At 40.6% G+C, this 12,090-nt stretch overlaps 2 protein-coding genes across 2 annotated transcripts; both read right to left on the reverse strand.

The window, feature by feature from the left end:
* LOC107633196 lies at positions 315-788 on the reverse strand. Its single transcript, XM_016336835.1, has one exon. It carries the CDS (start codon positions 786-788, stop codon positions 315-317), a length of 474 nt encoding a protein of 157 aa, XP_016192321.1.
* On the reverse strand, positions 1,321-3,906 carry LOC107633197. Its single transcript, XM_016336836.1, has 3 exons — positions 2,639-3,906; positions 1,939-2,305; positions 1,321-1,785 (listed from the first exon to the last, which is right to left on the reverse strand). Exons 1-3 carry the CDS (start codon positions 3,904-3,906, stop codon positions 1,321-1,323), a joined length of 2,100 nt encoding a protein of 699 aa, XP_016192322.1.

Genomic DNA, 12,090 nt, shown 5'->3' on the forward strand with positions numbered 1-12,090 from the left:
AAAAAAAACTACACTTTCTCTCTTTTTCTAGCATTTTTTTTATGTATGTGAGGACACCAAACTTAGTTTGTGACTAAGTGTTGTAACAAAATTAAAATTTACCATTTGCTTCAAAGTTGGCCACACCAAACTTAGTGTCTTGCATACACTACATGCTAATTCAACCCCCTTCTCTTTTTTTTTTCAGATGTATATGATGCAATCTCTCATTATTGACTACTAAAGCATAAAAATAAAAGAAAACTCCTATGCATGGGTTGCCTCCCATGAAGCGCTTGTTTATTTTCCTTAGCTTGACAATGTAGCTTCCTTGCTCATGCTAAAAGTTGCACACTCTCTTCCTTGCTCCAGGGGCCACCAAGATAAAGTTTCACCCTATGTCCATTGACTGTGAAGGTCTCTTTTGTAGTTTCATCAAGTAATTTCACATAGCCATGAGGGGATACTTTGGTGATGGTGTATGGACCAGTCCATCTAGATCTCAGCTTCCCAGGGAAAATCTTTAGTCTTGAGTTGAATAGCAACACCTTTTGGCCTGGTTCGAATATTCTTGGGGAGATCCTCTTGTCATGCCACCTCTTTGCTCTTTCCTTGTATATTCTAGCATTTTCATATGCCTCCAGTCTGAACTCCTCCAATTCATTGAGTTGTAGTAACCTCTTTTCTCCTGCTGCTTGAGCATCTAAATTCAAGAGTTTAGTGGCCCAAAAGGCCTTGTGTTCAAGCTCCACAGGGAGATGGCATGCTTTCCCATACACTAGCTGAAATAGAGATTTTCCTATGGGCATTTTGAATGCTGTCCTGTATGCCCAAAGTGCATCATCAAGCTTCCTAACCCAATCCTTTCTTGTTGCTCCCACAGTTTTCTCCAAAATCCTCTTTAGCTCTCTGTTAGCAAGTTCAGCTTGCCCGTTTGTCTGGGGGTGATAGGGTGTGGCTACTTTGTGAGTAACTCCATATTTATGGAGAAGAGAATTTAATTGCTTGTTGCAGAAGTGGCTTCCCCCATCACTTATAAGTCCCTTTGGCACTCCAAACCTAGTAAAGATGTTTCTCTTTAGGAATTGCAAAACCACGTTGGTATCACATGTAGTGGTGGCTATTGCTTCTACCCATTTTGAATCGTACTCCACTGCCACCAAAATGTATTAATGTGTAGGATGGAGGGAAGGGTCCTATGAAGTCTATACCCCATAAATCAAAGAGTTCCACCTCCAAAATGAACTTCTGGGGCATTTCATTCTTCTTTGTTAACCCGCCTGCTCTTTGGCATTCATTACAATGGCTCACAAAGTCTCTAGCATCCTTGAAGATAGAGGGCTAGTAGAAACTACTTTGAAGCACCTTTGCAGCAGTTCTTTCAGCTCCAAAATGGCCACCATAGCTAGAATTATGACAATGCCACAAGATGTCCTTCATCTCAACCTCTGGCACACATCTTTTAATCATTCCATCTGGGCATCTTTTGAATAGGAAGGGTTCATCCCAAAAGAATAACTTAGCCTCATGTAACATCTTTTTAACTTGTTGCTTTGTATACTCTTGTGGAATGCTTCTTCCTGCTTTATAGTTGGCCATGTCTGCGAACCAAGGAGTGTGTTGAATTTGCAAGAGGTGCTCATCTGGAAATTCTTCATTTACTGATTGAAAAGTGTCTTGATATGCATCTTGTGGCAGCCTTGATAGATGGTCGGCAACTTGATTTTTACTACCCTTTCTGTCCTTTATCTCAATGTCAAACTCTTGTAGGAGTAGTACCCATCTGATTAGCCTTGGTTTGGCATCCTGTTTTGACATAAGATACTTAAGAGCAGCATGGTCAGTGTAGACTAAAGTTTTAGATCCAATCAAATATTGCCTAAACTTATCAAAAGCATATACCACGGCTAGTAACTCCTTCTCTGTTGTGGTGTAATTTCTTTGAGCTTCATTCAATACCTTACTTGCATAGTAGATAACATGAAGCTTCTTTTCCTTCCTCTGCCCCAACACAACACCAATTGCAAGGTTACTTGCATCACACATGAGTTCAAAAGGCAATCCCCAGCTTGGGGGTGTGATGATTGGTGCTATGGTGAGCCTAGCTTTTAGAGTCTCAAAGGCATATTTACATTCATCATCAAAGGAAAAAGGGTTTCTCACCACCAGCAGATTGCTTAGTGGCTTTGCTATTTTGGAAAAATCTTTAATGAATCTTCGATAGAATCCAGCATGCCCTAAGAAGCTTCTAACAGCTTTCACATTAGTTGGTAAAGAAAGTTTTTCTATAATTTCTACTTTTGCCTTGTCAACCTCTATACCCTCTCTTGAAATTTTGTGACCAAGAACAATGCCTTCGGGTAGCATGAAATGGCATTTCTCCCAGTTTAAAACCAAATTGGTTTCTTGGCACCTTTTCAAGACTAGGGTAAGATGGTGCAAGCAAGCATTGAAAGAATCACCAAAAACAGAGAAGTCGTCCATAAAAACTTCAATAAATTTTTCTACCATGTCCGAGAAGATTGATAGCATACATCTCTGAAAGGTAGCTGGGGTATTACACAGTCCAAATGGCATTCTCCTGTATGCGAAGACTCCAAAGGGGCAGGTGAAGGAGGTCTTCTCTTGATCCATGGGGTCAACCACTATTTGATTATACCCAGAATATCCATCAAGAAAATAGTAATAAGCATGGCCAGCCAACCTTTCAAGCATCTGGTCAATGAAAGGGAGGGGGAAGTGATCCTTTCGTGTGACATCATTCAGCCTCCTATAATCAATGCACATCCTCCACCCTGTCACTGTTCGTGTTGGAATAAGCTCATTCTTCTCATTGACAATGACAGTCATCCCCCCTTTCTTGGGTACTACTTGCACTGGACTGACCCATGGACTGTCGGAGATAGGATAAATAATCCCAGCTTTACATAACTTCAGGACTTCCTTTTGAACAACCTCCTCCATTGTGGGATTTAATCTTCTTTGAGGTTGTACCACTGGTTTGAAATTTTCCTCCAAGAGTATTTTGTGCATGCATATGGTAGGGCTTATGCCTTTCAAGTCATCAATGGTCCACCCCAATACATCCTTGTGAGCTCTCAATACTACAAGGAGTTTTTCTTCTTCCTCTGCACTCAGTGTAGAGTTGATGATTACTGGGAAGCTGTCCTTTTCACCAAGGAATGCATATTTAAGATGAGGGGGTAATGGTTTCAACTCTTGTTGTGGTGCCTCTTCTTTCTTGGCTTCACTTGGTTCCTCTGGTGCTTCCAATTTATTCTCTTCTTGTTCTTGGATATCCTGGACTTCCTCCTGTTTCACTTGATGGTTTGTTTCAAATACTTCTTCAACCAAAGAATCCACCACATCAACCCTCATGCAACTCTCTTTCTCAGCGGGGTATTGCATTGCCTTGAAGACATTTATGGTCATTTGCTCATCATGTACTCTGAAGATTATCTCTCCCTTTTCCACATCAATGATTGTTCTAGCTGTAGCCAAAAAGGGTCTACCAAGGATAACTGAGTTGCTCCCCTCTTTATCCATGTCTAGGACCACAAAATCCGCTGGGAATATAAAATTTCCCACTTTCACCAAGAGGTTCTCAACTACACCATTTGGTATTTTGATAGATCTGTCAGCAAGTTGGAGTGACATCCTTGTGGGTTTCAGCTCTTCTATCATCATTTTCTTCATCATAGTAAGAGGCATTAAGTTAATGCTTGCTCCCAGGTCATATAGTGATTTATCAATGGCTATACTCCCAATTGTGCATGGTATGAGGAAGCTGCCTGGGTCCTTAAGTTTTGGTGGCAGTCCCTTTTGAATAATGGCACTACACTCTTGAGTGAGAATCACTGTTTCTTTCTCTTGCCAACTTCTCTTCTTGGTAATTAATTCTTTAAGAAACTTTGCATATAATGGCATTTGTTCTAAATCTTCTGCCAATGGAATGTTGATTTCAAGTTTCTTAAAGATTTCCAAGAACCTTGGAAATTGTTGATCCTTCGTTCCTTTGTGTATCCTGGTTGGGTATGGAAGCTTGGGCACATAGGCTTTCACCCCTTCATTCTTGTTCTCCTACTGTGGCTTCACATTCTCCTTGTTGTTGAGGTGGCTATTTTGAGTGGGTGTCTTGCTTTGTGGCTTTTCATCTCCTTTGCTTTCTTGAGGCGTTGATGCCTTTTCTTCATCTTGCTCATCCACCGTGTCTTGCTCTTTGAGTTTTGTTGCTTCCTTGTTAGAACTTTCTCCGAGTACTTTACCACTTCTCAACTGAAGAGCTTTACATTCTTCTATTGGGTTGGGCACTGTATCACTTGGGAGGACGTTGGTTGGCCGTTCAGCTTGTTTGGCCAATTGTCCCACTTGCCGTTCAAGGCTCTTCATGGTAGCTTCATATCTCTCTTGCCCTTTGAGCAAGTTTTGAGTGGACTGAGCAATTGTTTGTAGGGCTACCTCAAGACTTGAAATCCTATTTTTATGATGGTCAATTGGTGGTATGATGGGGGTAGATTGTTGTTGCTGGAAGTTGTTTGTAGGGCTGGTGTGGTAATTTTGTGGGTTAGATGTTGGTGTGGGAAAGTTATATTGATGAGTTTGTGGATTGTTGTGAGGTGGTTGATATGTGTTTTGTGGTTTCTTGTATTGGTTAGTGTTGTTAGATGAGTGATTTTGGCTGTGTGTGTTGCGGGGATGGTTGGAGTTGTTATTCTTCTGCCAATGTTTTTGACTATCAACCCATCTCAGGTTGGGGTGATTCCTCCGGGATGAGTTGTATGTGTCACCATGGAAGTCATTTTGAGATGAACTTGAGGTATTTTACATGTATTGAACCTGTTCTTGTTGCTGCTCAATATTGCCTGCTTCATTTTGACACCATTCAATTGAAGCTTGATTTGTTGTGCTCACTGAAGCTAGTTGGAGGCCATCTATTCTCTTAGCCATCATTTCCATTTGTTGTTGGATTTGTTGGTGCATCAACTTGTTCTGTGCCAAGATTGTGTCCACTCCTTCTAGTTCCAACACACCCTTCTTTTGAACGGGTTGGCGTTGCCTCTGATGAGCATAGAAGTATTGGTTATTTGCCACCATGTCTATGAGATTTTGGGCTTCCTCAGCTGTCTTCATTAATTGTAGCGAGCCTCCTGCAGAGTAATCCAAGGACTCTTGAGATTTCAAAGTTAACCCCTCATAGAAATTTTGGAGTTTATCCCATTCACTGAACATCTCAGGTGGACATTTCCTAATTAGAGCTTTGTATCGTTCCCATGCCTCATACAATGACTCCCCATCTAATTGAGTGAATATTTGCACCTCCGTTTTCAACCTGATGATCCTCTGAGGTGGATAGAACTTAGATAGGAATTTATTCACCAAATCATCCCATGTGTTGATACTTTCTTTGGGGAATGTCTCCAGCCATTGAGATGCCTTGTCTCTCAAAGAAAATGGGAACAACAGCAGCTTGTAAATATCTGGATGCACCCCATTTGTCTTGACAGTTTCACATTTTCTTAGGAAAATAGACAGGTGTTGATTTAGATTCTCAAGGGGACCTTCTCCATAGGAACAATTATTTTGCACCTAAGTGATAAGCTGAGGCTTCAATTCAAAGTTGTGTGCATGAACATTGGGAGTGAGTATACTGCTCCCACAGTGTCTTGGATTGGGGAAAGTGTAAGAAGCTAGAACTCTCCTTTGAGGTGGGTTGTTATTGTTGGCAACTCCCTCAGGGGGGTTATGCGAATTGCCCTCCATGACTTGGTCTTCTCTTTCTGAATCTTCCTCACCAATGACCCTTTTTCCTGTTGCTTCTCTTCTTAACCTTCGGAGGATTCTCTCGTCTTCAGGATCAAATCTCCTTGCCTCTGACATACACAAACACACACAAACCAACAACACAAATGAAATACTCTATTGCTAGAGTAAAGTTACAGTTAGTGAAACAAAATATCAAACAGTTAGTGGGATTTAACAAAGAAAAGAAAAATGCTTAATCTAAACTACCATTCACGTAATCATTGTCAATCTTTTCCAATCCCCGGCAACGGCGCCAAAAACTTGATACGCGAAAATTATAAATTATTAACGCGCAACCGACAAGTATACCGGGTCGTATCAAGTAATAAAACTCACTAAGAGTGAGGTCGATCCCACGGAGATTTGTGGATTAAGCAACTTTAGTTAAATGATATATTTAGTCAAGCAAACATGGTTTTGATTTCATGAGATTTGTGATTTTTGAACATAATTGCAAAAATTTAAATGGCAAGGAATTTAAAGAACTAGAATAGAGAAAGAAAATGAAAGTGAATAACTGAAACTTAAATTTCAAGAAACTTAAATGACATGGAAGATAAATTGCAAAAAAGTAAAGATTGCAGAATTTTAAAGAGCAGAAGAGTAAATTTCAAGAAATAGAGAAACAGAATGTAAATGGCAATTATAATAAATTGCAAGAATGTAGAGGGGAATTGGGTAGTGAGTATTCAAAGAACTAAAGAACAAAAGAGATGAGAATTAATGATGGAGAGATCATTAGGGATCAGAGATGTAAATTTTCGTGAATTGATGTTACTCAATTCCTTCTCAATCATGGGTATAGATCCATGACGGATTGTGAATAATTGAATCCCAATCTCTTGGCAATTCAATTTCTCTTCAACACAATCAATTGCCACTCTCGTGATCTAATTGGTCATGAGAAGAGGTGAAGTTCAATTTCTAATCCAAGGCCACACAACTTCCAGGATCTAAGGGGGGTTACATCTCACATACCAACCCAAAGTGTATTGATCAAAGAAATCATGAAAGGATGAACTCTAAACTGAGTTACATGGCTCCTTTCTCAAGTTCACCATATAATTCATGTAGATTCAACCCTTCTCTCGAATGTAGTTGAATCTTTGAAGAACAAGAGTTTCCTCTTAGATGAACCACTTGAATTGAGAAGGAGAAGAAGAATTATCAACCCATTCAAATAAACAGAGCTCCTCCCCCTAATGAAGGTGGGGTTTAGTGAATCATAGCTCTAAATTCAATAATAAATGTAAAAGTTGAAAATTAAACTAAGTGTAGAGAATAATCAAGAAGAAGAAGAAGAAGTATTCCTTTTAAAAACTGAAATTCAAAGTTACAAGAAAAACAAAATAGAAGACGGGTGAGATGCAGTAAAAATGCTAGTGTAATAGTAAAAGTCCTAAAAAGTAAAAAGTTCAAAAAAAGTTCCCCTAAAGTAAAAACTCCTTCTCTATTTATACTAGTCCTAAGACTCATTTGGAGATCTTCAATTGGGTTAGCAATGTGGGCTTTATCCTCGTTGAATATTGGCTCAATGGATGGAAGTATTCCCCTTTTGAAGAGAGCAAATAGAGCAGAGCAAGTCTTCATCAATTCTGGCCCAATTGGGCGTTACTGGCAAACACGCCAGTTCACAGCACATTGGCAACGTGCTATTGAATTTCCTGGACACCAGGCTTGGGCGTTGTTGGCCTAAGTTATTGCCAAACACTTGACTCAGTTTTGATGCCCAAAGTTGCCTCTGGTTTGAGCTTCAATTTTGTGCTTCACTATAGACTATTATACATGGTTGGAAAGCTCTGAATGTCAGCTTTTAACTGCAACTAGAAGCACCTCAATTGGATCTCTGTAGCTCAAGTTATGTTTCATTGAAGAAGACAAGGTCAGACTGCCTGGCGTTGTTGCCCAAGTTGTTGGCAAAACACGCCAGCAACAACGCCCTTAGTCTCTGAGGCTCTAAATAAAGCCAGCTTTTGAGTCTTCAAATGAACTCCAATCTCATACTATCATATATGGTTGGAAAGCTCTTGATGTCTACTTTCCAATGCTACTAAAATCACCTCATTTGGAGTTTTTAAGCTCAAGATATGCTCCTTTGAAGAGGGCAAGGTCAGGCTGCCTGGCGTTGTTGCCCAAGTTGTTGGCAAAACACGCCAGCAACAACACCCATCCTTCTTTTCTGGTGGCTGCCTGGCGTTGTTGCCCAAGTTGTTGGCAAAACACGCCAGCAACAATGTGCATCCTTCCTCTTTGGTGGCTTCCTGGCGTTGTTGCCCAAGTTATTGGCAAAACACGCCAGGAACAACGTGCATGGCTCTTCTTTGGTGGCTTCCTGGCATTGTTGCCCAAGTTATTGGCAAAACACGCCAGGAACAACGTGCCTCCTCTTCTTTGGTGATTTTCTGGCATTGTTGCCCAAGTTATTGGCAAAACACGCCAGGGACAATGCTCAAGCCTTCTTCTCCCTGGCAGCTTGATTTGTTGGGCGTTGTTGCTGGAGTTGTTGCTGAACACGCAGCCAACAATGCCCCTTCTTCCTCCTTGCTCCATCACCTACCATAAACCAAAGAATTTTCCTCAAAATTTTGCCATCTTATGCACTAATTTTCAAGTGAATCATTCACATAAACTTATATATAAACTCCTTGAGTCATTTGCATGAATTATGTCAAATTTCACTTAGTTCTTGGTTCATGGATGCATGGATGAAAAACTCACAAAATTGCTCATTTATTTCAAAGAAAGTGAATGAAATTTAGCTAAAACTAACTAAACTAACTAGTTAAAATGGTAAATATGCGAATGCATCAGCCGTGATGTGTTTGTTGAGTGATTTTAGAGTTTATAGGGCAAGAATGGCCTAGAAGAGAGAAAAAAAGCATGCACAAGGGGAAGGAACATGAAAAATTGGATTTTGGGAATTCAGCTTCGACGGGCACGCGTGGGTGCAGAAAGCAGGGTATGGCGCGCGAAGATTGGCGCATCCGCGTGGATTTGTGAAATCTCCATCAACACGCACGCGTGCTTGACGCGTACGCGTGACGAGCTGCACGTGACCTCATTAAGTGCCTGGCAATTTCTGAGGCTCAACATGCCCAAATTCAAGCTGGTTCTGCATGGAAAAGACCCAAGAACTCTAGGGGGAAAGGGGGGATCATTCATTATACACTTAGACACAATTTTAGCTAGTTTTTGGTTTTTGTTCTTCTAGAGAGAGAAACCCTTGTTCCTCTCTAGATATAGTTTGATTTGATCTTCCCTTGTTGAATTTTGAATTGGGTTTTGTTGATTTCTAGTTTTGATTACTTAATTTTAATTTCTTAGTATAATTTTGTTTAGATCTTGTGTTAGATTTATGTTTCTTGTTAATTCTCATTTTCCACCCTTATTATGAACCTTGTAGATCTTGAATGGTTAATGTTACATTGATGATTTCCATGATTAATTGTGTTGTTTGAGTGATTTTCCATTAGTAATTGTTAGTGGGTACCATTTAATTTCAATTTAATTGTATTTTGACTATGTCTTTTAGTAAAGCCTACCATGTGTTTGATGAAATGTTTCCTTTGATTATAGAGTAGTTTTCTTTACTTTTGGCCTAGGCTAAGGGAATTGGGTAAACTTGAGTCATTGGGTCTAATGGATTTGGTGATTTGAGAACCCTTAGTGGTCAATTTGATAACCATTGACACTAGCCTACTACTAAGTCAATTGGTAGCTAGGTTGGACCTTATGGATTGATGTTGATCAAGCCATTTGATATACTTCAAGTATAGAAGTAAACTTAATGAGCTTGGTTCTTCATAATCATCAAGATATGGTTATTAGACAAGGATAGTGATCCCAATTCCTATGCCTAGCCAAGAGTTGCTTTTATTATTCATATTTGAAAACCAAAAATTTCAATTGCTTAATTCTAGTTATAGTTACTTGTTTAGTGATCCGAGGATTATTTGTCGGTTGAGAGCTATACTTGCAACGTGAATAATTTTGTGAAATTCTTCACCGACACTAGTCGTTGCATCAAATTTTTGGTGCCGTTGCCGGGGAATGGTTGCAACGTATGCCTTGACATTGGTTATGTGAATATGTGAATAGTGTAGATAGTTTACTTGCTTTCAATACTTAGTTGTAGTTTAGATTTCTTTTGTATATGTGCTATGACTCCCAAGTTTGATGACTCGGTCTCAACCGAATTCTAGCTTAGCCGACTTTGATCCTGAGATTGAAAGAACTTTGTTACACACTCGGCAAGCTAGACGGAGGTTGGACTATACGGCTAGTACTTCGGCCTCTCTTGAGGAACATACTGAATCACTAGACGGTACCGAGAGTGACTTGGAGTCTGCTACTTCATATTCTTCTGTTGGCATCACTAATACATCTTTGCATCCCACAGGTGAACCATACATGACGGAGCCACGCTGGATCACTTTGCATGAACAAAGGGCTCCGGACATCATACTCCAACCTTTGCAAGCAAGGTATCCCAACCTTGATCCAAACTTTGAGTTGAAGAATAGCTTGATAAATCTACTCCCCAAGAATCATGGGCTTCCGGGTCAAGACCCTATCCGACATCTGAGAGATTTTCAAGTTGCTTGTTCCACGGCTCGAAGACATGGAGCCAATGAGGTGGCTATTATGGTTTTTGCCTTTCCCTTCTCTCTTGAGGGGCAAACAAAAACATGGTTTTATTCGCAACCGGATGAGATTGTAACCAATTAGGATTCTTGAGAAGAGAGTTTCTAGATAAGTTCTTTCCGCCAGAGAAGACCAATTATATCCGGAAGGAGATCTTGGGTATAATGCAAAAAGACCAAGAGAGTTTGTATGAGTATTGGTCTAGGTTCAAGAGGCTGTTGGAATCTTGTCCACACCATGGATTGGACACTCACTTGCTTATTAGTTACTTCACCAGAGGTCTTTGTGCGGAAGATAGAAGATTGCTCACTGCTTCTAGTGGTGGTTCCCTCTCCAAAAACAAGACGGTGGGAAAAGCTTAGAGCTTGATAAATGATGTTGCCGAGGCTGCACAACATGTAAGAGTAAGGAGCAACCCCCTCAAGGGTGTGGCAGAAGCATCCCCTTCCGAAACAAGCTTAACCAAGGCGCTTGGGGATATGACCACTATCCTTACGGAGATACAAAAAGATCAAAAGGAATTCTACTCTATCCAAGCCATCCAAGCCCCACCCCAAGTTGCTCAACTTGAAGGCCCTCCTAGAATTTGTGGTTTGTGCTCTAGCACCACGCATTACACCAATCAATGTCACCAAATTCAAGAGGAGTACACCCTTGCCGTAGCCAATGTGAACTACAACAACCGTCAACCCAATCCCTCTCAAGGCCAAAATAACTATTCTCATGGCAATAATCACAATCAAGGGTGGAGGGATAATGCACAAGGGAGAAATCAAAATCAAAGATGGAATACCTCTTCTTCTCACTACAACAACAATCAATCTTTATTCCAATACCACCATAACAACAACAACCACCAAGCTAACCAAAATTACCCCAACCAAGCTTTCCATCAAAACCAAAACAACTACACCAAGTACCAAGCACCACATCAAAGATAACAATCCAACCAATCCTCCTCCTCTTCCACTAACCAAGTTGATGAACTTAGAGCCACTATGGAGAAACGAGACAAGAGCAACAAGGCTCAATTTGATGCCATGAGCGCTCAATTGGCCAATCTCACCGATATGATTTCAAAGTTGACCATGTCCTCCTCAAACAACAACACCAACAAACCCTCAAGCTCTTCTAATCTTCCGTCCCAACTCCTTCCAAATCCAAAGGGCGGTCTCAACGCCATTACTCTACGGTCGAGAACTACATTGGAGGAGATACCTCCTAGGGTCATGGAAGACATTCATGAAGAAGAAGTGGTTGTTGAAGTTCCACATGAAGAAGAGGAGGTAGACAAAAGGCGTGAGGAAGAAGAGGCAAGCTTTAAGGAACCCAAAAGGAAAGCTATAGTGGATGAATCTATTCCTATCCCATTCCCTTCCATGGTGAAGAAGGCACAGAAGACTCCGGAGTTTGATTTAAATATGCTTCAAGTGTTCAAGAAGGTTGAGGTAACCATACCACTTCTTGATGCTATTCAACGAATTCCGAAGTATGCAAAATTTTTGAAGGACTTGTGTACACACAAGGATAGGATAGGAGAGTTGGAGACATTGTCCTTGGAAAGTTCCATTTCTTCCTTAATGAAGCCTATTCCAGAAAAATGTGGTGACCCTGGACCGTGTTTGGTATCTTGTCGTATTGGTGGGCGTACTTTCCATGACTGTA

The sequence above is a fragment of the Arachis ipaensis genome, chromosome B03 (genome assembly GCF_000816755.2).
Source record: "Arachis ipaensis cultivar K30076 chromosome B03, Araip1.1, whole genome shotgun sequence".
Classification (NCBI taxonomy): domain Eukaryota; kingdom Viridiplantae; phylum Streptophyta; class Magnoliopsida; order Fabales; family Fabaceae; genus Arachis; species Arachis ipaensis.